At 49.7% G+C, this 27,004-nt stretch overlaps 1 protein-coding gene across 1 annotated transcript; it reads right to left on the reverse strand.

The window, feature by feature from the left end:
• Positions 1-9,900: 9,900 nt before the first annotated feature.
• On the reverse strand, positions 9,901-24,261 carry CIMIP4 (ciliary microtubule inner protein 4). Its single transcript, XM_069491528.1, has 5 exons — positions 24,240-24,261; positions 20,088-20,554; positions 19,226-19,370; positions 10,182-10,292; positions 9,901-9,998 (listed from the first exon to the last, which is right to left on the reverse strand). The coding sequence occupies exons 1-5, from the start codon at positions 24,259-24,261 to the stop codon at positions 9,901-9,903; spliced, it is 843 nt and encodes a 280-aa protein (XP_069347629.1).
• Positions 24,262-27,004: the final 2,743 nt, after the last annotated feature.

Below are 27,004 nucleotides of genomic sequence, written 5' to 3' on the forward strand. Positions count from 1 at the left end.
ATAAAAAAAAGAAAAAAAAAATTTTTAAAGATGTCATGCAGAACTTAAAGGACTTAGACCCTTCCCCTGGACTGAAACTTGGACCCTGGACTAGGGCAGACAGCAACAAAAAACAAGGAATTAATGGAAAGAAGGATTAAAAAAAAAAAAAACCTGGCAGAAGGATTGCCACATGCTGATCTGAGATGCATGCTGTGGGGGCTCGTTACCTCCCAAAAGGAGGGTTTGTTCACTTGGTGGTATCGAGTCAATAGACACAGCCAGGTTGGTTATAACAAGGGGGCTTTATTATTTGGCACAAGTGAAGAGCTCACCAGGGATAGCTCCCAAAGCAGTGTGTCCCTGAATAGAGGGTCAGGCTGACTTTACAGTCAGAGGGTGATGAGGTGTGATCTGATAGGAACTTGCAATAGGGCAATGCCAGGAAACGTGCCCCGACTGGATCCTGCCATGGGGGGACGCCAGGGTTCAATCTAACTGGACCCTGGATCCTGCCATACAGTGTCCACGTCTTAGTTCAATCCCCGCTCCTCCCTCCAAGCACTCGGGTGTATGCTTGCTTCATCTGGGCATGCTCAGGTGAAGTAACCTTCAACCCAGGGCTCCATGTCAACTGGAAAACAACTCACAACTTTGTTATATAAAAGTTAAGCCACACTGGTCTGGCGGTTACAGACTGAAGGTGACAGCGTGATTCTGTGTCCTTTCATGGTTGGCTGATAGTGTGCTCCGTCTGCGGCTCTCTCCCACTCACGCTCTCTGTTTGAATCTCCTTCCCAAAGCTGCAAGCACGATCAAGGCATTGCGAAGAAAAGATGCTCAATCTCACTAATAAATAAAGAAATGCAAAATGAAACCACTGGGTGATCATTTTTGGCCTATCCAATTGCTGAAAATAGGACAAGCGATCACCACAGCGCCTCAGGGTATGAGGAAATGGGCACTGTCGCTGCGACTCAAGGTAACACAAATTAGTGTGTTTCTGGAAGGCAATTTGCCAATTTACAGATTAAAATTTTAACTAAAGATACTGTATAACTCTCAGAAAACTAACCCACAGAATAGTGGCATGAGCATACACAGGATGTTCTCTGAGCGTTATCTGTAATAGTCCCAAACCGGAAATGTCTTACTGCCCATCAGTGGGGGGTCTGGCTAGTATAACAATATATTGAGGGGGACATTTGCCATTGCTCCATTATTGACACCTAAGACTCCAAATTTAGCAGAGAGGCCCCACATCTGAAGAGAACCACAAACAGTGGAGATCAGATTCCCCCTGCCCCTGCCCCGTTTCCGTAACCCCAGATCCTCGATGACACACTCTGGCCCTCCCCTCCCCTCACCCAAAGGCCTGGGCTGGAGAGTCGGGGAAGTAGTGTCAGAGAGATGAGTGCTTGGCCAGGTGCGGGGAAACGGTGGCTTTTCCCTCCCCTCCCCGTGGGGAAGGAGCCAGGCAGGCGAGGCTGCCCCCAAGAGACACCCTGGTGGGCGTGGGGCCTGCAGGCAAGGGAGACATTTCATTCCTGGCTAGATGACTGTGCTGCAGGGTCTTGCAGCTCTCTCTGCCTCCTGACCTCTGGTCGGGGAGGAGAGAATTGGAGCGAGACGTGGGTGGGCGCAGGGGGAGTGGAGCTGCCACACTCCCACCGTCCTACACCACAAGATGGGGGAGCCTCCCAAGCGCAAGGGAACCCCGAGCAAGGTAATGAGGCTTCAGTGGCCACCCAGAGCCCACCCAAGAGGGCAGGCCCCTGGGTGAGGAAGGACACCCCAGCAGGCAGAGGGGTGAGGTGTACCCCAGAGGAGGGCAGGAGCTGAGGGAGGAGGGACAGCCGCTGAGCTGGCGCCTCTCCCTCATCAGGACACTGCGCAGGGGAGGTGTCCCCATGGAGCATGCACACCTCCTCCAAGACAGGGCCCAGAGAGCAGGTCACAGCTGGCCAGGGAAGCAGCACCAAGTAACCCAGGCTGACCACAGGTGACCAGAAAAGAGGTACGTCCTCCTCCTGCCCTGGACCGTAATACAGCGGAGGAGCTGGAACCATGGGAGGGAGGGGCTGGGCCGGCCCAGGTGACCAAGGCTCTCCCCTGCCAGCTGAAGCCTTACAGGGAGGAGGAGTGAGATTCTAGTTCATTCTTTATGGTGGAAACAAAATGATTGACGGTGGCCAGAGAACTGGTAACTTGCCCAAGACGTCATTAAGGGACAGGAAGGAGGAAGTCCACGCAGCCCAGTGACGTGTGTGCGCGATAAGGGAAGAAAGCAGAACTGCCTGGTGTTTGCGCCCGCAGAGCGCAGGCGGTACAATCACCCGGTTACCTAGCCTGACTTCCGCTGTTAGATCCCAAATGCTGAAGAGCTGAGGCAGATCTATCCAAACGGTCTGGAAGACGTGACTAGGTCCTGTTAAGTGACAAAGTGGGTGGCAGAGCACGTGTAGAAAAATGGGCTGATTAGGAGGATAAAGCACTTCGATGTGTAGCAAGAGACACTCGGAGGCGCTTACGTAGACAAAGACGTCTGGAGGAGGAGGATGCTGTTACTTCCTCCTCCTTCCTTTTTTTTTTTTACAAAGAACCCAGAAGTATCAAGTTATGGATGATTTTTACTTTTCTGTATGTGCTTTTTTTGTATAATAAAAATGTTGCATATGTAATCACAAATTTAACAAAAAAAAAAAAGAGAAAACCGTTAAAAGTGAATTGACAGAAAAATGGATGAGATAATCCGTTGGAGACTCTGTTGCGTTGGGAAATCGCCACGGTGTCTGGAAAAGGACTCCCCCACGGACCGGGTGACACTCTTTCTCCCCGCCCCTCCCCGTCCCTTCCCGGACTCTGCTGAGGCTTGGTTCGGCGTGTGCTGCCACCTAGAGGTCGGCCGCGGGCATTACTTAAACTGCTGGGGCAGCCCCTCCAGCTGCAGTTTTCGGTTTTCATCTTTTAAGCCCTTGGGGTTCAGGGCTGAGGTTGGAGCTTCGTGGAAATTTCCAGTGTGAAGTGAATATAGGGGAAAGAGCAAGACAGAATGAGATAGAGAACACCTGTGTGTGCACCACGCATGCCGGGCCCAGTGCAAAACGAAAATGTGAGGCACTTGTTCGAAAATTATTAAGAATTTCAAAACCATGACAGCAGAGCATTAACCAAGTGTGGGCCCCTTCTGAGCAGGGGGCCCTGTGGGACTGCAAGATGACAGGTTGCATGCCCAAAGCCTGGTCGCATGCTTGTATTGGATGTAAGTTAGCAATGCTTTTGTATGGTGTGCCGCCATGTGTGTGCAAATATGTATGTTTGGTGTATGCACCATCTTGATGTACACCTGTTTGTGCCAGCATGCTTAGGTGACTATGTGTAAGTTCATGGACGGTGTATTTGTGTGTGTGTGTGTGAAGAGCAGGTTTCTCTGTTTCGGGACAGGACACAGGAGCCTCAGGTGTCACTCCAAGGCAGCTACAGACACTACCTGTAAGAGCAGCTGTCAGACCCACCCACTGAAAGCTGCAGAGCTCTTAGCACATAGCAGCTCCGTCCCCCCCACCCCCCGCACTAGGGGAGGACCACACTCAAGCATGGTCCCAGTAGCATGAGGACGTGGGCCCCGGGGGTGCCCTCAGCACCACCCGCAGAACTGGCTGCTCCAGCCAACCCCTTTCTCAGAGAATAACTTACACGGGCTTGCAGTTGTGAATCCTTCCTCTGTCCCTTCGAGAGGCACGTGTATCTCCTACGACTCAGGAGTGTCTTCGTTGAGGACCTGAGAGCCGTTCGTTTAAAACCGGATCCTCGGGAAGGCCAGGGCCTCTGTCTCCCCGTCTCTGTGGGAGGACAGAATCCCCACTTCTACAAGAGCCAGCTCGCAGACACAGCTGGCCCAGTCACACTGACACTGAGCACCCGCTCTCCCCACTACCTCCCTCATTCTCCCCTCCGAACACCCAGTCGCCTCTGCACAAACCGGAGCAGAGTTCCGCTCTTTCCGCACCTGCCATCAGGAGGTGCCGAGTCAAATCTGCCTCCACCACCTGAACTGATGTCCCCTGTGTTTCTCTTTGACACCGCGCCCCTCCACCTGTGCCACTCCCGGGCTCTCCTCCTGACTCCCGCCACCAGAGGCTGCACTGGCCTCGGTGCCTGCGTGCTCACTGCTGCTGGGATAGAGCGTGTCCCAGGGCTGCAAGTGCCAGGGAGGTGGCGTCCCCAAGGGCAACCCTCCCCCAATGCCCCTCGGGTGGGAGATCTCCGAGGTGCACGGTCCACACTGCTTCCCAGGGTTCCTTGGGGAAATTACATTCCAGTTGCCAAGTGGTAATTTCCCTAATAATGTACATTTTACTGGCTTCCTTCCTTCTCTCCTACTTCCCCACACCCCTACCTGCATCTCCTAGTCATGGCTCCCAAGCGAACCCTTGCATGGGAATCCTTGTCCCTGTCTTGGGGGTCTGCTTCTACAGAACCCGAACGCAGAGGCTACCCTCCAAGGCCCCTCCCCAGCCATTACAGCTCTGTCCCCAAGGACTGTTCTGAGAGATGTTTGTTTATTTGTTTTATTTCTCAGATGGGCAATAGGTAATGTGTTTACCCGCCCCTGGCAGGCCAAGCCCTGCCCAGGTCCACCCCCCAGCTCTGATTTCCACCCCTATAGACTCCTTCCTGTCCCCTCTCAGCTTTCCTGCTTCTGAGCTGAAAGAGTTTCTTCCGTTTTTCCTTTCTTGGTTTCTAATGATTTCTGGGTAGCAGGGAAATACAGGAAATGCTGGAAAACGCTAAGACTAACTCCCATTGGTCCAGCACCTGCTCCGTGCCAGGCACTACGGCCACCACTATGCTCAGAAGCCCTTTGACCTCTCACGACCACCCTGTGAGGTAGGTTCTCTAGCCCTGGTTCACAGACGGGAACATGAAGAGGCTTAAGTCACTTGCTGGGGTCTCACAGCTGTTGAGCCAGCGTCCATCTGGTCCTGCCCACCGTGAGCAGAGTTAGCCACGGCAGTGAGGCCACTGCGAGGGCACTGAGGGCTCTATGCCAGGCACGTGGCACACGTTTTCTCGGGTAATCCTGACCACAGCCTCTGAAGGAAGTGTAATTTCCCCTCGGTTACTGCTCTAGAGATAACTGGCTCTGACGAGGGAGGTGGTCTTCCCAAGGACCCCAGCCGAGCTAGAGTCTCTTGTTGCCTCTTGACTGCACACCTGCATTTGGATTTTCCTCCGAATTTGCTTCAGCTCTTGCTTGATGCTGTTTGTTCCAGAGATCAGGATTCCAGCAGGGAGAACAGGGGAAAAGATCAACCTGCCATTCCTTGCCACGGAGGGCAGTTTGGATTTGCAAAGCAGACAACAAGGACTTTTCATTTCCGGTTTAAACATACATTTATTCTATTGGGCCTCAGTTTCCTCATCTATAAAATGGAGCTGGGGTGGGGAGCAGGAAAGGCATAGTTAAAAAGATGTAACTAAATAGTCTCTAGGTTCCCTCAGCATGTGCATTGCGGAATTATGATTCCTAAACACCATGTCTGCAATTTGGAGACACTGCCACCAGGGGGCGAGCTGGACTGGGATTACAGCCATGACAGGCTGGCCAACTGTGCCCTAGGTTAAAGCATCCTAAATTGCTTTATTGTTGTCCCCTCAAGTGGTACATGGATATGTCACGAATTATGAAGACGGTTCTGAGTCACTTTGGGCACATGAGGCTCTGCATGAATTGAAGGATGAATAATTTTTTTCACTCTGTTAATTAATACCACTTAAGACCTGGACCCTACTGTACTTCCTTGAAATTTAAAAATCACTGAATCTCACCATCCTAGGAACCTCAGGAGCAGGAAGAATAAGGAATGCCGTCAGAAAGAGCATCAGTGGGAGAAAGGCATTCTTTAAGTCAAAAAGAAAAATTTATGCGTGTTTTATTTACTTTGCCAAGATTACAGCTTTTCTCTCTAAAATATTCAATGTTTAATTTAAAAGAGTTCCTCGTAATGTTCTGAGATGGAATCTTTAATCGAGGCAAAGCCACATAACATGTTACATTTATTCACTTATGTCAAAATTGAAATTGCTCATTTAACTTTAAATCAGCTCACTAACACTGTGTTACTCAGCCACTTTTTCTAGCGTCTGAGCTGCCTCGTCAGAAGGCACTTTGGTAGCTCTCTCTTGTAAAGCTGCTTCTCCAAAGTGCTAAACTACATGCAGTGTGAATCTGGATTTCTGCGGTACCCTTCCAGCCCACCTCCCATACTCCCGTAAATGTACCCAGGAGTGACAGTGGTTTTGTGTTTGCCTTTCGCAGGCTAAGTCGAGGCATGTTTCCTGGTGTAGGGCTTATTCCGTAGTGTCATTTTCACCCACTATGCTGTAGCGTGAGACCTTTCCCTGGTGACACGTGCAGATGTGGCTCATTCCTTTCCACTGCCACAGATGGTCCCATTTGCCCATTCTCCTGCTGAAAGACACTTAGGGTTTTTTTTTACAGTACAAACAACACTGCAATGAATGTCTTTGTGTGGGGCTCCTTGTGTGCATGTTTAAGCATGTCTAATCTAGGCTATGTAGAAATGGAATTTCCAGGTTGTAAAATATAGTTTCAATTTTGCTAAATACTCCCTTGTCGTTCATAATTCATGGAGTGCATGAGAGTTTCCCTTTCTCTCCTTCTCACCTACACTTGCATTTTAATTTTTGCTAAGCTGATGACTTCATTATTTTAATTTGCATGTCTGACTGTTGGGGATAATGAGCATCTCTTCCACTCCTCTGTGTGGCTTCTTCAGGTATTATTAACCCTTTGTGTTCTGGCCAGGCTGTGAGCTCCTAGATGGAAGGGCTGAGTCTTGCATTTAAGGTCCCCACAGCACGGCTGCATCCAGGCATGAACCCTACTACTGTTCAAGCTTAGTGAGCCACCTACAGCTCCTCAAATGCATCATGCTTGGGTTTGTGCATACTCTTCCCTCGGTCTGAAGTGCTGCACCTCCTCCTGTCCACCTGAACATGCCTCTCATGTTCCAAGACTCCTCAAGAGCCACTTCCTGGATGAAGCCTACCATGTCACCATCAACCTCTTCCAGTATTCCAGGTAGAGGTGACCATATTCTCCTCTGTGTTCTCACTGGCCCTCTATGAACTTCTCATCGCATGAATAAAACTTCTGTTCACTGCTGTGTCTGTGTCCCCACCAGACTCTGAACTCCTGGGGGACATGTCTTATTCATCTTGCATTCCCCGCTCGTCAGTCAGGACTGGGCAGGGGTCAATGCTGAGTACGTGTGGGTCACATGAGGGGCTAAGCCTCGAAGCCAGCTTCTTCCACACCAGTCCTCTGCAGACTGTAAAGTTCTTGAGGACAAGGACAGCATTGCATTCATATTGCTGTCCCCACAGTGCCTAACAAGTGCTCAGTATGTTTGCTGACGCTGCAGTAGGATTGCCTGGTAGAGAAGAAAGTGGCTTTGGTCAGAAATTCCTGGGTTTGGGGCCCAGCTTCCTATTGGCATAATTGTGTGTTAAATATAATTTCCTTGGCCTCTCCAAGCCTCAGTTTCTTCACCTTCATAAGGGGGATCAGCGCTAAGGACTTGTATAAGGATGAAATAAGGTTGTGTGTGTAAAGCATGTGGCACATAATCACGTGTTTGCCATATGATCATTTCTATGTCAGAACAGTACAGAGTCCACTTTAGCCTCAACACTTTGCATGGCTCATTTTCTCAGGTGCCACATGTGATGGGCACATATTAGCTACTCAATAAAGATGCAGTCTGGTTCTTCCAATGCCTTGCAGAAATTAGATACCCAATAAAGAAGCTGAGCAGAACTCAACACCTTGCACACTGTTTGGTACTCAATAAATACTAAATCAAGTCAAATTCACTTTCTTGTATTACATGCTGATCAAATCCTATCTTGAGGAAATCATTCCCTCTTGTGGGAGAAGGAGAGCATGTCTTCCCCTTCTCCTGCCAGTGATTCTGATTCTTCCTTTTGCTTTTGATCTTTCCAAAGCAAGAGGATCACTAGGGTAGACTGTTATTTTGGTGGTCTCCAATGAACCACTCCTGTATATGCTATAGTGATGCTCTTGTGTAGTCTCCTCTCACAAAATCTGGGCTTGGCCACAGGGACATTAGCAAGCCACTGCAAGGCTGATAAACCCTTGAACATCGAATCTCACCCCCTTGTAGGCTCCTTCCTGGAACCCAGTCACCATACCAGAGGAAGCCCAAGCTGGCCACAAGGAGAGGCCCCACGGAGAAAGGTGTGCCCATCCAGTCCCCATCCAGTCCCCAGCTGTGGTGATCGTCTCAGCTGAGGCGCCAGGCATGCGAGAGAAGCAGCTGTCTTCACAGCAGTGCCACATGGAGCAGCAATGAGCCACACCTGCTGAGCTCTGCCCCAGTGGCACAATTGTGAGCAAATAAATGATCACGTCATTTTAAGCTGACAGGTTTTGGTGTGGTTTGGAACACAGTAAATAATCAATAGATGAAATAAATACTAATAAAAAGATGAAATTATTGGACATTCGCTGGGCCATATCACACGTGGCAACTGATACCTACAGTTTCCGAGAGTGCAAGCCAGTATCTGGGGGTGGGTGTGCTGCTGGCTTAGAGACCAGCCAGGTGAAAAGCTTCAGGATCAACTGGTAGATACAACAGTCTGACCTGGAACCCATTCTCTGGGGGACTCTTCCCTGGGGCTCCAATTACCTGGTCTCACCCGTGTTGTTACCAGGGAGCTTATGGGCTAAGGATGCTTTGGCTGCTCAGACAGTGAGAGATGCTCAGGGTCCTGTCACAGAGGTCCAGAGGTGGGCGGCTTCTGGCCAACGTGGTGGAGTAACTCACTGAGGTCATGGAGGACCCAGATTGTGCTGCTCGGTCTGCAGTTCCTGTGGTCTTAGGGTGTCTGCCAGGAGCAGTCCGGGCTGCATGGTTCCTCATTCCATACTGGGGAGAAAAGGATGCTCCCCCAGCATTCCCGGCAGAGAAAAGACACACCCACACTTTTCCTTGCACCTCACTGGCCCAAATAGAGTCACACGCCCCTACCTGAACCAATCACATTATGTGTGGGGTTGGGGTGGGGGGGATAAGAATTACCATATGAGGCCAGGCTGGTGGCTCCTGCCTGTAATCCCAGCACTTTGGGAGGCTGAGGCAGGAGGATGGCTTGAGGCCAGGAGTTTGGGACCCGTCTGAGCAACATAGCGAGACAAAAAAATACAAAAATTAGCTGGATGTGGTGGCGAGTGCCTGCAGTCCCAGCTACTGAGGAGGCTGAGGCAGGACGATTGCTTGAACCCAGGTGTTTGAGGTTGCAGTGAGCTACGATGATGCCACTACACACGACCTGGGGCAATAGAGTGAGACCTAGTGCAAAAAAAAAAAATGAGAAAAAAAAAATTACCATACAACCAATCAAACCCACCACTAGATTGGAGGGAGTGTGTGTGGCCAATTGCTCTGAAGTCCCTGGGCTTATGGAGGGAGGGATGGGTGTCTGCAAATAACTGGAGCCTGCCGGGGAAGGTGTGCAGGCTAAGATCCAGCAGTGCCCACCGCAGGACCCCTCCACACAGGGCACGGGGGGAAGCCAGGCACGCTGGGCTTGGGACAGAGTTGCGCTCAGCTCTCACGTCCTGTCCTGGGATAGCGGGGGGGAGGCGTGAAGGGGTGTGTGATGTGTGTGTACATAGGGGGAAGGTCCGGGAGGCAGTTTGGGCCCTCAGGGTTTCCGTCTCCCCTCAGGTGGTCTCTCCAACACGGCACCCTGGTCCCCACCCAATGTGAAGAGAGGCACCAAGCAGAGGGGAGGAGGGCTCAGGTTTGTGCCTTTCTTTATTGCTGGCACTTTATTGGAGTGGAGGGCACCTCTTCTGTGTTGGGTCTAGTACTTCGAGCCCCTGGATTTGCTCTTGTCTCCGTATTTCTCATCCAGTGCTTTCTGCAAGTTCATGTTCATAGCATTTTTCTGGTGCCACCGTCCTATAGAAAGCAGGGAAGAGCCAGCACAAGTCACCCAGCAGGCTCTGGAGGGCCCAGGCCCCAGCGGTGCCCACTCCTCTGATTCCGAGTCCACCCCAGGCCCTATCTCCTGCTCTGGTTTCTCTCTGGACCTGAGAGCCCACACACCCTGCCCGTGGAGGAGAGTGCCCGCTCCCCACTCACCCAGATCGTCCGTCTTCCTGCCGTGCCAGTGTTCTATGTCCCTCACTGATTTCTCAATCACTTCTGGTGTGTACGAATCTTTCATGAGGCTCTTTGTCTCCTCAGGGGCCCCTGTGGAACACCGAGAAGAATCCCCAGGTGCCCAAGTCAACAGAGGTCGGGTCCTCCACGGTTTATACGGCGTGTCAGTTTCCTCTGTGGGCGGTGGGTTGTGGAAGGGAAGGGGCAGTGGGGAGGGTTTCACGCTAAAGCAGGTCCATCATTTACAGGCAGTATGGCCTCAGGCAAGTGTTTAACCTCTCTGAGCTTCAGTGTCTTCATCTATTCGGAGGAATAAAATGTTCTTGTAAGTTTGGGAAGATGAAATTATTGGGCATTCACTGGGCCATCTGGCATGTGGCAACTAATACCTACAATTTCAGAAAACTTTGTGCAAAATTCAAACACACACAAGGAAATAAGTTACAATGATCAAGAGTCAGCAGAAACACTAAACAGAGGACCAAGTCCCAAGAATTAGCAAAGATTTGAATGATCAGATACAGAGCTTAAAATAAGTATATTAACGTCTGAAGCCATAAAAGAGAGAATAAAAATATAAGCAAAGAATAAGAAACTATTCAGAAAGAACAGATAGATTAGAAAAAGAAGCAAATGGAATTTCAAAATTCAAAGTGAAACATATAAAAGTTAAGCTCAATGGATGATAAGATGCCTGGGATTTGCTTTGAAATAACCTGGGCCGGGGGGGGGGGGGCAGTTGGGTGGGAGGGAGAAAAGAGGAAACAAGACTGGGTCCGTATTAATCACTGTTGACGCTGGGTGATGTGTGCAGCATCTATTCACTAAACTATTCTCTCTGTTTTTCTGTAAGGTTGAAAATTGCCATCATAAGTTTAAAAAAAGAGGCCGGGCACGGTGGCTCACACCTATAATCCTAGCACTCTGGGAGGCCGAGGTGGGAGGATGGCTTGAGGGCCGGAGTTCAAGACCAGCCTGAGCAAGAGCGAGACCCCATCTCTACTAAAAATAGAAAAAATTAGCCAGGCATGGTGGCGCATGCCTGTAGTCCCAGCTACTTGGGAGGCTGAAGCAGGAGGATTGCTTGAGCCCAGGAGTTTGAGGTTGCTGTGAGCTAGGCTGATGCCACAGCACTCACTCTAGCCCCAGCAACAGAGTGAGACTCTGTCTCAAAAAAAAAAAAAAAAAAAAGTTTAAAAAAAGAAATTCAATGGACAGGTAAAATAGCAGATTATATAAAGCTGAGAGAAAATAGTAAACTGTAAGATATATTTAAAGACATTAACTAGAATGCAGCTCAGAGGAAAAAACAATATGGAAAATATGAAAAAGATGTTAAGATGCAGGTTAGAGGAGAAGGCCCAACATGTGCCTAGCTGGAGTTCCAAAAGGAGAGACTAGAGAAAATGGGCAGAGGCGATATTTGAAAAAATAATGGGTCGGCCCGGAGCGGTGGCTCACGCCTGTAATCCTAGCACTTGGGAGGCCGAGGCGGGCGGATCCTTTGAGCTCAGGAGTTCGAGACCAGCCTGAGCGAGAGCGAGACCCCGTCTCTACTAAAAAATAGAAAGAAATTATATGGACAACTAAAAATATATAGAAAAAATTAGCCGGGCATGGTGGCGCATGCCTGTAGTCCCAGCTACTCGGGAGGCTGAGGCAGAAGGATTGCTTGAGCCCAGGAGTTTGAGGTTGCTGTGAGCTAGGCTGACGCCACGGCACTCACTCTAGCCCGGGCAACAGAGCGAGACTCTGTTTCAAAAAAAAAAAAATAATAATAATGGGTGAACTTTTCCCAGAATTGATGAAGGATGTGAATTCTTAGATTCAAGAATCATAATTCCCCAATCAGGGCAAGAAAAAAGAATTCCAATCTAGATACATCCAAGTAAAATTTAGAATATCAGAGACAAAGATATCTTATTGGGAAGCATAGTGGATTATTGGGGGGGAAAAAAAGAAAAGAAAAAGAAATCTTAGAAGTAAGCAGCCATAGAGAAAAGATAAATTACTTACAAAGATGTGACAATTGATTTGATTAATCATCAGAGACAGAAAAAGTGCTAACAGAAGACAGTGCTAAAGAAAACAGTCAACAACCTAGAACTGGTTAGTGTGACTGTGTTCCAAGAATGAGGACAAAATACTGTTCTGACCAACAGAGCCTGAAGTTGACCCACAATAAAACCTCACTAAAAATACCTTCTAAACATACTTCAGGAGGAAAAAAAACAGTCTGAGAAGGCCTGAGATACCAGAGGAAGAGGAGGCAAAGACAGTGGAAACAGAGTAGACCTGAGTGTGCGTTCATTATCATAACAGCAGCAGTGTTTACTGTCTGGGGTACGATACTGGTGACGATGACAGCAAACCATTTTTGAAGATTTACCGTGTACTAAACACCATTCTAGGGGCTTCATGTGAACTTGCTCTTTGAATCTGCTCAACAGCCCCAAGAAGTAGGCATGATTATCATCCCCATTCTGCTGTCAAAGTCACCAAAGCACAGAGGAGTTAAGTAACTTGTCTTAAGTGACACAGCTGGTAAGTGAAAGATCCAGGACTCAACCCCAGACCCTGTGGCTCCAGGCTCCACAGCTTCAACTACTTTTCTTACGGTACAATTAAAATTCTGTAAAATAGTAACATATAAGCTGAGGTGGGGCGGGGAGGGTAATTAAAGTTGAAACTGTCTAAGGTCCTTGTGGTGTTCAGGAAAACTTAAATACCTAAATTAACTTTACAGTTTGTTAACTATGCACATAAAGATGTCAAAGGTAACCACTAAAAGACTAGGAAGTGGCCCAGCCGTGGTGGCTCATGCTTGTAATCCCAGCACTTTGGGAGGCTAAGGTGGGAGGATCCCTTGAGGTCAGGAGTTCAAGATCAGCCTGGGCAACATAGCAAGACCCTCCCTCTACAAAAAATAAAACAATTAGCCAGGTGTGGTGGTGTGAGCCTGTAGTCCCAGCTACTCAGAAGCCTGAGGCAGGAAGATCCCTGATCCCAGGAGACTGAGGTTGCAGTGAGCTATGATTGCACCACTGCACTCCAGCCTGGGCGACAGAGTGAGACCCTGTCTCTCTCTAAAAAAAAAAAAAAAAAAATAGGAAAAATAGAAAATGACAAATACTGGATTGAGAAATAAAGAAAGCTTGTGCAAATCCTAAAAAAGAAAGAAAGAAGAAAGAAACTTCATGGAAAAAGAAAAAGCAGCACAAATAGAAAACACAAAATAAAGTCATGGAAATAAATCCAAATAAAGCAGTAATTAGAATAAATACAAATGGAACAAGCCCATTGATTAAAAAATAGATTATGAGACTATTGAAAATATTTTTCAGATATATATCATTTAGAGTATACTTAAAAAGACACAAACAGGATAAACATGGAAGGATAGGAAAGACATACCAAACAAACACTAAACAAAAGCAATCTAGTCTAGCTATATTGATATCCAACAAAAGAGACTGTAAGGCAAAGTCACTATGAGAAATAAAAATGACTATGATTCATTAAGGTGATATAACAATTATTAACTTGCTGCTATGAAATCATCTCGAAATAGATAAAGCAAAATTGACAGAACTACAAGGAGAAATTGACAAATCAGCTATCCTAGGGAAAACATAAAGACACATCTTTTAGTAATTCATAAATCAAGCAAAGACTATTAATAAGGAATTAAACGATTTGTATGGAAGTAATTAACAAGGCTGTTCTATTAGATAAACACAAAATCCTGTACCCAGGAGATTATTTGCGAGCACATCCAGATCGTCCACAAAACTATGCCATCTGCTAGGCTATAGAGCAAGTCTCAACAGTTTCAGAGGACTAAAGTCATTGCAGGCTATGTTCTCTAATGATGACACCATACAGGTAGGAGATATACTCCACCCCCAAGACAGGACAGAAAACCAAAAAAGAGGAAGACACAGGATAGGGAAAATGGGATTCCAGTAGTGGAGGGAGGGGAAGGAAATCGTCAGGGGCTGCTTCAGAGATCCCTGGGTACCTGGACACAGGGACACGAGGCGGGAGAGGTTGAAAGCTGTCCTCACTGACCGCCACCCCTCCTGCCATTGACCATGATCCCTGACCCAAAGAGCAGGATGTCCAGGTGAGCCCAGTCCAGGTTTGATTTGTACTTGGCTTGTCCTGATCACGTGCCAACGCTCTCTTTTCCCAGAGAGAAGACGAGAATGTTCGTGTTAGCCTTGACCTCCTCCTGAAGCTGGAGCCATGGTGAGTTTGCAGGCAGAAAATACACAGCGGGCTGCTCACCTGGATCACATTCCCACAGGACATCCTGTGTGGTCCACCTGCAGCCCCCACATGCTGGCTGCACCGACACCCTCCGTAGACCGGGTTCACTAAACTCTCAGGGCAGCCAAAGCCAGATGAGGACCGGGGTCAGCTGTCTGCCTTCCTCTCTGATCCTTCAGCTGCAGCAGGGCTTCCTCACACACATTGCCACTGGAAGCTTATTTTGTGTTTGACAAATGCTTTCCACGTGCCAGGTTCTAAGAACTATGCAAATATTAGAGCATCTTGTTCTATTAAAAACCTCTATGAGGCAGGTGCCATGATTGTTCACATTTTCCAGAGGAAGAAACTCAGACATAAAGGGAAAGAATGCCTTGCTACTGGGGCAAAGTCTGAATCGAACTCCAGCTGCCTGGCTCCAAGTCTGTGTTCCCTGTCCCCGTGCAAGGCTGCCGCCCAAACTCAACGTGTCCCACACTGAACCCCACTCACCCACACCTGGCTCCACACCCACTTGCTCTACCTGCAGGCCTCCCCTGCAACTGCACCCTTCGGTGTCCAGGCCCTGGAGTCATCTTTGACTTCTCTCCTCGCTGCTATGCCTAATCAACAGAAACCCAATCTGCTCTGCCTTCTCCATACGTGAAAAATCCAACCACTTCTCCAACCTCCAGGGCCACCACCCTGGCCTCCCTGCTTCCGCTCTTGTGCCAGTGTGTTCTGTCCACACAGTAGCCAGATGGATCCTTTTAAATGTAACTTGCTCTTGTGTACAAAATCCTACAAAGGCCCCAGGAAAAAGGTAAGTAAGAGCCTATGTCATCACCACGGTCTTCTGCCTGACTGCTCTTCCCACAGAAATCCACAGGGCTGACCTGCTTCCCTCCAAACCTTCTCCAAAGTGTCACCTTCTCTGCATGCTCTTCCCAGACCGGGCTCTTTAGCATTGCTCAGGGTTCATACTTCGGAGCTCACACCACAAAGAAAGCAAAAGGGCTTATTAAAAAAAGTCAAACACAAGTCAGGGTGCTGCGGCCAGCCCTGCCTGCAGCTGGGAGCCTGCAAGTGGCTATTTAGTGTTACTCTTTCAGCTGCACACGGAGTTTTTATACACTCTTCTGTTTGGACAGTGGCTTTCACATTTAAAAAAGATGTACACTGGTTTATTTTTTTATATAAGGACTAAGCCATTTTATGTAGTTTTTTATTTTTTTGTACACTGGTTTAAACGTTTGATTTAATATTAGGAATTCAGTTCATATAATTTACCATATTAACAGATCAAAAGAAAAAAATCATATGATGATCTAAATAACTGCAGTATAAATAATCAAACTCAACACTCATTTATGATTCTTTTAAAAATTAAAGTATAAGCTAGGAATAAAGGGGGACCTCCTTAACCTGATCTTCAAAATTCCCCTAAAAATGTTATGTTTAATGGGACAGTGTTAGAATCAGGAGATAAGGACGCCTGCCTTTCCTGCTCGTATGTGCCACTGCCCAGAACCGTCAGCCCGGCACCTGGGAAGGTGAGAAAAGCCCAGTGGTTAAGAAGGTGAACTTGGCCCTTGGCTGGCAGCGTTTAGATCCCAACTCTGACCATTCCTACCTGTGTGGCTTCACGTAAGTTATTTAACCTTTCCATGCCTTGATTTCTTCCAACTGAAAAAAAGTGGAAATTATACTACTTACCACATAGGGTTCTTGTGAAAATTAAAATGCATGTAAAATACTTACATACATTAAAAGGCATGTAAAGTACATGTATAACATGTTTCATGTGCCGCAGCACGTTACATACTATACATAAATATAGCCATCATTATTAGTCTAAAGAAGTCCCAAAGAATCTGCAAACAATTATTGGAATTAATAGGTGAGCTGAGCAAAGTTCTGGATATAAGATTAATGTACAAAAATAAAAATTGCATCTGTGAAGACAGTATCAGCATCAAAGTCAGAAAATATAATTTTAAAAAAGATACCATTTGCAATAAGTAGCAAAAAAATAAGAGCTTCTCCTAAATAAATCTAACCAAAAAATGCCATAATCTTTATAGGAGAAAAAATACAAAATGTTATTGGCACATTTTGAAGAAAGATTTAAATTAATGGAGCTATATACCATATTTACAGATTGGAAAATTCATTATCATAAAGCTGATAACTGCCTCTAAATTGAGCTGTAGACTCAATGTACTTCCAATCAAAATCCCAACAGGGTTTTTCATGGAAATTTCCACATAAAATTTATATGGACAAGTAAAGGCCCTAGAAACCCAAGACATTAACTGGTTTGGGGGCAGGGGGCATTGGGGGTACTGCCCAGCCAGATATCGGACTACTTACAATACCTTGGTAATTAAAAGTGTAATCTTAGACCAGTGAACAGAATAGAGATCTGGAAACCGATCCAAGCACACGTGATCGGATTGACGGGTAACAGAGGTGCCACTGCAGTCACGGAGGGAAGATGGGGCTATTCAACAAAAGGGATTGAGGTGATCAGTCATCTACATAGAGAAGGGATTAGAGATGAATCCCTCCTTCACACTAAAAACAGAAATCCACTCCAGGTGGATTAAAAACCTAAATGTGAAAAGCAAAACTCAATCTTTTAGAAAACTATAGAAAAGATTACCTCTATGACTCAGCACAAGATAGGATTTCTTCAACTCACTCCTCCTGGCACCTTCTCTGTCTCAGTAAGTAGTAATTCTGTCCTTCCAGTTGTTCAGGTCAAAACCCTTGAAATCCACCTCAATTCCTCCCTCTCACCCCTGCATCCATTCATTAGCATGTTCTGTACTCTCCACCTTATACAGATGCCCAGAATCCTTCTACGTCAGGCCACCTTCACCACCTTCACCTCCCTGAGCCACCACATCGCACAGTGGTGCCCCCCAAAATTGTGCAGTGCGCTACCCGGCTCCCAAGACCAAGCCACTGTCGTCTGTCCCATCTGGATTTTTGCAGTTGCCTCCTCACTGGTGTCCCTGTTTCTGCCCCAACTCCCTGCATCTGTTCTCAACACAGCAACTGGAGTGATCCCTTATCTTAAAACAAAGGCCGCTCTGCCGCTAATGATGCTGGCTTGGCTTCCCATCTTCCTCACTCAGAGGAAAGACCTTCCAGTGGCTTCACGACCCGGCCCGTTTCCTGTCTGGTTTCTCCTCCCTCACTCCCGTGCAGCCACACCAGCCTCCTCAGCCTCCAAGAGCGAGTGCAAAGGCCAACCCTGTGTGGATGGAGACGGAGAGGGACGCGGATAGGGCGCAGGCAGTGGCGTTTGCCAATTTCCAGAGTGCAAATACTACTACCGGGACCGATATAAGATAGCATTTATATGCCAATCAATTCAGGGAAATTGAACAATCACCTCTTGTGAGCTGGTGCAAGCTGGTGCAAGCTGGTACAAGCCGGCCCCAGCACACCCATGGCACAGTTCTACTTATGACTCTAGATCATGGGCACACAGATATTTTTAAAATGTTATTCTTTGGCATGGATGCAGACATTATCATATAAGGTTGTATGTAAGAGCTATGTGGTGATAATTGCTAAAGAGAGACGTGGAAGGTAGGACCCTGGGACCCAGAGTAGGGGACAATCTGAGCTGTATTCTCACTTCCCTCCCCAGCACCACCCCTTCTCCAAGCTCAAAGAAAAGCCCAGAAGGCTTCCAGTGGGTGTCTGGTTGCTCGGGTGACAAGGACCTGAGCCAGTGGAGGGGGTTTTCCAGGCCCTGGGAGCACATGAGAGCCTGCAGTGAGGAGAGAGGAAGGAGCAGGGCTAGAAAGAGGTGGCCCTTTGCAATGAGGCCGAACTAGAATCTGGCGGGGGCAGAGAGAAGCCCCTGCGTGGTGGCTGCGGACCCGCATCTGAGCAATCCAGAAAGCCCTTGGGAATACGCTGTAGCTAGGGAGGTGAGTTAGTACGGAGGAAAGACTTTGGGGCTTTAGAGGCAGAAGAAAAACCTGGATTTGAGTCCCAGACATACCTCAGACTACTACGGGGTCTTGGGCCAATGATCTCAGATCTGCCCGTGAAATGCAGCTAATAGCAAACCCCCCCCACCCCCCGACACACACACACACACACACACACACACACACACAACCAAGCAGGACTAGGCTGATCCAAAGGAAGCCCCTTGTAAACATCAGAGCCTCCGACCCATGCTTTCTTCCTTCCCGGGTGGTGCCACTGCCGGGCGCTGGGAAAGAAAAATGACGGCCTGGCAGCTACTGAGCACTCAGTATGTAACACAGGCTGAATGCCTTCAGGTGGCACTAGATAGGGTCCTGCCGATGGCCCAGTGAGGGCCACGCTATCGTTACCATCCCCTGTACCTTGTACCAAGAAGGCAGCTGAGGCCCAGAGAGTTAAGGATCTTGCCTGAGGTCATACCCAGCTAGTGAGTGGCTGAGCTGAGCTTTGAACCCAAGAAACCTGATATTGTCACTGTGACCAAAGGTGCCTCCCACTGGCAGATGAAGAAATCAGAGCTGTCTGGGGGTGTGAGGGGCTGGGTCATCTGCTCCGCAAGGCTAGACTTGCTGGGCGCCCACAACTTGCTCGGCAGGGCCTGGCAGGTAAGACGCCTACGGTGGGCACGAAGTGAGTGTCCGTGGGGATGTGCCCTGGGGTCCTGGACCCCATATGGGGTGGACACCCCAAAGGCCTTCCTTGCCCGATGCCTTAGACTATGGGTATTCACAGACCCCACCCTTGCCCTTCGACCCAACCTTGAAACAAGTTTGACCGCATGTTGTAGCCCAGATCATAGTAGTCTGCAAAGATGGAGGAGATTTCCAGAGGACTCTGGGTCCTGCTGGGCCATGAGCTTGCCCTCTTCTGGCCCTCGAAGCCTTCACCAACAGCCTTTCGAGCCTGAGCAGGGAGGGAGGCAGGGAGAGGAGACAGGGATGGGAATGCAGGGCCCAGCCCCATACCTCCCCTCTAACTCCTCCGGCCCTGGACCCTGCCCTCCCCACCCCTACCCCACCCTCAGCCCGAAGCCCTAAACCAGCCGCAGAGCTGGGAGCTGGAGTGGCTGAAGGTCCCCCCCTTTAGTCCCTCTCATCCTCCCACCCCCCGCAATGGCCGGGGGCATCAGGGATAATAATGACTCAAACCCTGGTCTTCTGATTCCCAGCAAATGCTGCCCATCCACTCAATGCTGTCTCCCTCGGGGGACTTGCTCAAACTGAAAGCATCCAATTCAAACAAAAGACTTTTAACTGCAAATTCATGAAGGGCCAGGGCTCCAGATCTGCCAACCCAGTTTGCGGCTTGGTGCCACACAACTGAGTGAATTTGGTTAAAGTACTTAACCTCCCTAAGCTGTGGGCTCCTTCTCCATAAAACGGGGATGATAACAGGTTCTTCCTCATGGGGTTGTGGGGAAGATTAAATGGGTTGTTACGTGTGAAGAGTTTAACAGCCGTGTGCCTGGCACGTGGCAGGTGCTCAGTAATTCCTGCCTTCTCGTGATACTATCCCAGGGGCTCTGCATTAAAGAACAGGTTTCTTCTGTGTGCTCACTGTAAGTCTCCATGCACAGCATTCCTGCTGCCCGTAGCCTCTGGGCTCCGCTGTGACACCCACCTGCTCCTCGGAGAGCAGCTCGTCCACCATCTTGCTCCCAAACTTGTGGCGAATGTTGTTCGGAATGACGCTGCCTTTCTGGCTCGCAGGCCTGCTCCTCTGGTCCTGGGCCCCCGGGCTGGGGCCTTCATCCAGCCCCTGGCATGGCTGAGCCGCCTCTCCAAAGGTGGTCCTGTTCTCTCTCAAGGAGGACCCGGAGCCCCCCTTCTTCAGGGACCCAGGCTGCAGGTTCATCTCCGGAGACTCCGTGCTGACAGCGGTCGGGGGTGGGGGGCAGGTCTCCTCCAGGTGGCGCTGCCCTCCGGGGTTGCCTCGGCTTCTGCCTCCCCGGGGCAGGGGTGTCGGTGGGGAGAGTGGGACCTGGTACTTGAACTTGGAGGTGTCCAGGGAGCTGCAGGCAGTCTTCCAGGGGGCCGCGTCCTGCTGGCCTTCCTTGTTCAGGTGGGCCCTGGCCAGAGTGGCTGTACCTGAGCGGGGCAGAGAGACAGACAGGTTGGGAGAGACACACAGACAGACGCAGAAAGTAGAGGGTGGGAAGAGGGACAGAGACAGGAGTGGGGAGGGGGACAGACAGACACAAAGCCCCCGAGATCCAGAGACAGGAGAAGGGAGAGGGACAGAGAGAAACCACAGGAGCCGGAGACATGGGTGAGAAATAAGGAGACACACAAGGGAAGTTGGTTCAGCCCGCCTAGCTGCACCCAGGACAGGGTTCCGCATTGCCCTAGACAGTAGTGACTGCAGCCCACGCCTGTCCAGCCTTGAGGCTTAGCTGTGTGACCTTGAGCAAGGCATTTGGCCTCTCTGTGCCTTAGTGCTCCTGGCTCCATTTGGAAAGTTCCTTTCCCCACTTGAAAGCCCCCAGCAATGCAGTGAGGGAAACAGTCTTCGCTCCCTGTTCAGGCTGTTGTGCCCCAAACCGTACCTCCTCTCTTCCCCCAGGAGTGATTTGGCCCCAGCCATCTCTCAGGCTCTTTCATGCCCAGCCCCCTGCCAGGCCCCTTGGGCCTCCTGCTGGCAGTCTGTGGTGTCTCCTCCTCATTCTTATCAGCTCCACCCTGGCTCCAGACAGACAGACTGCCGATTCCTCCCACCCACGCCCTGTGAGGTCCCTCCTCCCAGTGTTTGCCCCGGCTGGTCTGCTACCTGGAAGGCCAGCCCTCCTTTTCCCTAAGTCAGGATCCCACCCTTATTCCTTCAAATGCAGCCCAATGAGAAGTCCTTCTGACACCCACCCCAAGCTGGGAGCTGGGCCAGCTCCCTCCTTCTCAACTCTTAGCACTGTCCCCAGCATGTCCCACACAGCTCTCAAGACCTTGTTTCTGACACATTGGAAGCTTGTTTCTCCTTATTTCCCCTCCTAGATGTGTGGAGAGGGTCATTGAGGCAGGGTCCACGTGTGAGTCAGTCCTGGGTGTCACACAGCATCCACCAGAGAGCCCTGTCTGTCTGGGGAGGTGACAGAGTCCATCAGTGCATGAGTGGATGAGCAGGGGTAAAGGGGTGTCACACCCAGTGACTCTGCAGCTCATCGATGCTAAGATGCTTGTTCCCCCATTTGCACACCTGTGACACCAGGCTGCGGCTGACAACCGATGGCCCTGGCTCATGGTGAAGCCAGCACTGTTTCTGGTTCTTAGTGACTCGTAAGGCACAAGGAGATGGCAGCTTAGAATACATATTTTATACAACACCCGAGTAGTATAGAGTCTTTCTTTCTGTGCAAAATACAGAGGCCAAGCCAACTGTCCCTCACAGTCTGCCCCCAACCTCAATCCCAGGTTACAGGTATAAATGTGTTTGATGAACTTCCCTCCAAAATGTTCTAGATGGGTCTCTAGTCCAGCAGTCCCCAACCTTTTTGGCACCAGGACTGGTTTCATAGAAGACAACTTTTCCATGGACTGGGGGAAGGGATGGTTTCCAGATGATTCAAGAGCATTGCATTTACTGTGCAGTCAAACCTCTCTGCTAATGATAGTCTGTATTTGCAGCCGCTCCCCAGCGCTAGCATCACCGCCTCAGCTCCATCTCCGATCATCAGGCATTAGATTCTCACAAGGAGCCGCAACCCAGACCCCTCGCATGCGCAGTTTATAGTGGGGCTCGCGCTGCTGTGAGAATCTAATGCGCTGCTGACCCGACAGGAGGCGGAGCGCATGCGGTGATGCGAGCCCTGGGGAGTGGCTGTAAACACAGATGAAGCTTCGCTCCTGCTGTGCAGCGTGGTTCCTAACAGGCCTCCACCAACAGGGGGTTGGGGACTGCAGCTCTAGTCCTCTTAAAAGATACATAGTTTTGTTTCAATTTTGTATATAAATGAGATCAGATTCTATGTGTTGCTTTGTAACTCGCTGTTAAAAGCCACCATCCTGCCTTGGGGATCTACACAAGGCAGAGGATATAGACCCAACTTTCTTTTCAAACCCTGCAGGATTTAGCTACTGCCCCACTGGTGGAGGTTCCAGATCGTCCCCGTTTAGTTTTTCAGAGAAGGCTTCCGAGAGCATCAGACTTTGCCGGCACTGGGGTTTTTATTTCACTCCCACTGGACCCTGCTCTGTGGTCACCGAGTGATGGTGCTCTGCCAGCCCCTCTCGCCCACCCCGTGAGGGCTGCGGCCCCTTCCCCAGGGTGGTGGGAGACAGCAAAGGCTGAGATTTCCCTGCTTTCCTGCCCATTTCCTCCTCACCTTCCTTTCCCTACCCCTTTGCTCTGCCCCTTTGTCGGAGGGAAAAACTGTTCCCAGAGACCAGACTGTCTTCCCTCCCTCCTGTCCTGATTCTGCCTCAACCAGCAGGCAGCCAAGCAGAAAGGCACCTCTGGGGACGGCTGGGCTGCCAGGATGGGCATGGCTACCTGTCTCAAAAGACTGGAGGCAGAGAGTGGGGACAGCACTCACCTGGTCACCATAGCCCCTCACCCTGCTCCTGGGGAGACTGAGGCCCAGCACAGGGATGGCTTCCTCCTGGGTCCCACAGGATTTGGGCTAAGGACAGCTGGAGCAGTTGTGCCCGCCTGTCCCCAGCTGTGCTTCCGCTGTCTGACCCACCAGCACATGCTGCTGTGATCGCCTGCTCACCTCTGCCAGCCCTTTGGGTTATGAGCACTTTTACGGCCCAGATGTGTCTCGTATGCCCTGGCGCAGAGAGCCGGTACATTCACCATTCATCCAGTGAGCAAGCACCAATGTGTGGCCCATGCTGTGCCAGGCAATGGGAACCCCACAGTGAGCTGAACAGGCCAACCCCTGTGCTCTTAGAGTTGAATGTTTGTTGAATGAATGAATCAATGAATGAATGGAGGCTTTCAGTTCTCATGGCAACTTCACCTTTCCTCCATTCCATTCATTCCGCTGTAAAATGGGCGGAATAAATCCCGCTTCACTTGCTGTTATGAGGATCAGATGATCAGTCAGCGCACTTTTCTAAACTTAGCCAAGTATCCGAATGCCCCGCAGTCCTTAAACATGCAGATTCCTGGGCCCCTCCCAGAGCTGCTGCATCAGAAAGGCTGGGAGTCTGAGTGTTCAACAAGGTCCCCTGGGACATTCAGGCCACTGCAGAAAGCTCTGAGCAGGACTGCCATCCCCCATCCCACCTGCCAGCCCCAGCCACTCTCCACTCACCCCTGGGGACGCTTCCCTGGGCTGCCTGATCCAGTCCCTCCTGCATTGAAATCCTTCCTCTTGTCCTCAGGGCTTCAATAAGTACAGCCCTCTCTCCCTCTAGACCTTCTCCTGCCTGTCCCCCTGCCTGGAACACTCTCTCCTCCCTGCCTTGGGCCACACCACCTTCCAGTCTTGGCTCACGCATGACCCGCAGGGACCCCCACCCATGTGGCCAGGCCCCTCAACGTTCCCTTGCAGCTCTGCCCTTCTGGTGCACAAAGACTCGGAGCACCTGAGGACGGGGACTGTGTTGGGGTCACAATCCCCGCACAAGGCAGGACGGGAGGGGATCAGTAACTCCTTTCCCTCCTTCTATCTTCTGTCTTCAAACAGAACGCCCCCTAGGAAGTCAGGGCAATGGTGGGTCCCAGGCCAAAGCGAGGCTGAGGGAGAGGAGGAAGGCCTTGTGCCCTGCTACCCCTGGGAGTCCCTCTGGAAGCCCTGGATGCACATTTGGCACATCCCTGGCCCACCCATCCTACCTGCTCGGTGGCCCAGCTCCATCGACCCTTGCTCTGGGACAGGTAATTCCAAGCTGAGTCCTATAGACAAAGCAACATGTTTCATCGTCTCAGATGACACAGTCTCTGTGAACGAGAATGAGCTGAAAGTTGAGGAGGGAGGCCTGTGGCCGTCTGCCCAGCCCCTGATCCGAGGTCCCCAGGGTGCTCCTGGAGCTTTGTGGCACTGCCCAGACCCACAGCCCTTGCCCCATTGACCCATCACCCCTGGCACCAGACCTGCCTGCTGGACCCCTGCAGGCTCTGCCCTCGCTGGAAAGCCCTGGTCACCCCCACCACCAGGGGTCAAAGGCCTTTCTCAAGCAGCCGTGGGACCCTGGGCTCTTCTTACGCCTTCATAATCTTTCTCTCCTCTTCCCCCCGACTAGCCCCCTACCTGGGAGCCCCCAGCAGGCCCGTGGCTGTGGGGTGCATTGCCTGGTAACCTATTTGCCTTCCTACAAATACAGTTTTAGCCATGTTGCTGGCTGTCCGTTCATGGTCAGGGGAGGGAAGATTAGCCGCTGTCAAGAGCCGAGACAGGACCCCCAACTCCGGCATAACCTCGGTCTTCTGGGGAAAGGCCTTCGGGACAAATTGGAGGGGAGCTCTGGCACCTCCAGAGGCCCCTGCAGATGGCATGTGTGTTCCTATTTCCCAGGTGCTCTTTCCCTTATTTATATTCCCTTACTGTATTCCACGTGAGTCTTTCCCCAGGTTTTAGCAAATTTTGTAATATAAATAAAAGAAAACCTGGCCCTCCACGGTAAGTGTCTTTATGATAAGGGAGGAACAGAAGCAAGTCAGAGCTGGCAGGGATCTTTGAGGACTGAAGCCCAGACGGGGAGTTATTCATCTAATGTCACCCAGCCAGTCATTTTGCTGATAAGCTCCAAGCAGGCAGGAACCAGATCAACTTCATTCTCTTGAAAAATTGCCAAGCAAAACACCCTATTAATTTTGAGGCATTTGGCCTCAAAAAACATTCATATTCAAAAATGAGGAATTAGTAATTGATTGATGATTGTGCAACTTTTGATATGACTTCTGATCCTGCACCCCTGGTATTCACACACTGTGTGAGCCTGTCCCCCGAGTGTGAGCTAGGGACCTGGTGACTTGCTTCCGAATAAAAGGATGGGAAGAGAGTGGTGGGATGTCACTTCCAGGATTATCTTAGTGACTTCTGTCCTGTTCACACTCTTTCCCTGGCTCTCCTTGGTTTGCTCACTCTGACAGCCGCGGCTGCGGTGGTTTGAGCTGCCCTGTGGAGAGGCCCAGGAGGCAAGAGCTGAGGGTGGCCTCTGGCCAGAAGCTCATAAGGAACAGAAGTCCTTGGTCCAACAGTCCTCGAAGAACTGCATAAATCCTGCCACCTGAATGAGCTTGGGCGTGGGTCTTTGATATGAGAACACAGCCCAGATGACACTTGATTACAGCCTGTGGGAGAACCTGAGCCAGAGAACCCGGCCAGGCCACGAGCAGGATCCTGACCCAGAGAAACTCTTAGATCATAAATTTGTGCTGTTTTAAACATACGGTTTTAAGCTGCTAAGTTTTGCTGTCATTTGTTATGCAGCAATAAATAACTAATACATATTTTGGTACCAAGAGTGAGATGTCGCTCTAACAAATACCTAAAAATGTGGGAGTGACTTTGGAACCAGGCAGTAAGCAGAGCCTAGAGGGACTTTGAGAAACACGGTAGAAAATGCCTACATTGCCTTGAGCAGTCTATTAGCAGAAATCTGGACTTGGAGATGCTGCCAGTGAGGTCACAAAAGGAAGTGATGAACATGTTACTAGAACTTAGAGGAAGAAAGGCCCTTGTCACACAGTGGCCGAAACTTAGTGACACTGTCACCTGCAGTTATGTCATCTGCAAACAGAACATGTGACTAGTAAACTGAGAGATACAGCTAAAGACATTTCCAAACAAAGTATTAAAGTTGCCTCCTGGTTTCTTCTTGCTGCCCCTAAGGAAGTGTGAGAAGAGAGAGAGAGATGAATTGAAGAAAGGTTTGTTAAATGAAAAGCCAGGACTTAATGATTTGAAAATTTTCATCCTCTCCAGATGCAAAAAGATGCAAAAGTTAAGAAAGGACTTCAGAGGACTGTCTGGAAAATGTGGCCAAGAGTCTGCCTGTGCTACCTATTGTTAAAGCTCTAGAAAGATCAAAGGATTAGGGTATTACAAGTCTCACAAGGGGGCCTTTAAAGAGATTAAGGATATGCCTCATATATCCTCTTAATGGAATCACAGGGCTCTCTAGGAAGCTTAAGGGTGTTGTTCCTCAGCAGGAGCAGAGGTGTAAAAGCATGTGGCTTTTGTCTGTTGGTGTGAACCCTTATAAGATTCATGGTTTTTGAGAAAACTGTATCAGCAAAGGTAATGCCAGCCAAGAATGAAAGGGGTAGAGACAATACAAAATGAGACCACTGGACAAAAGAGAGAGAGAGAGAGGAGTCAGAGGGTGGAAACAGAGGAGTCCACAGGGCGGAGCTGAGAGCAATGGGAAATTATTACCAGGATTTGAAACCTAATCAAGGAATGTCCAACAATTTGCATGACCAGATTTCAGAATTGCTATGGACCAGTGGCTCCTCCGTGTCTCCACTTTCCTCATTTTTGAATATGAATGTCAAAAGCTCTTATCCTATGGCCATGACATCATTTTATATCGGGTCTCTGCAGGGCAGATAACCTCACCCCACAGATCTTCCACTGGAGAAGAGCTGAACTCAGG

Source organism: Eulemur rufifrons, chromosome 16, assembly GCF_041146395.1.
Source record: "Eulemur rufifrons isolate Redbay chromosome 16, OSU_ERuf_1, whole genome shotgun sequence".
Classification (NCBI taxonomy): domain Eukaryota; kingdom Metazoa; phylum Chordata; class Mammalia; order Primates; family Lemuridae; genus Eulemur; species Eulemur rufifrons.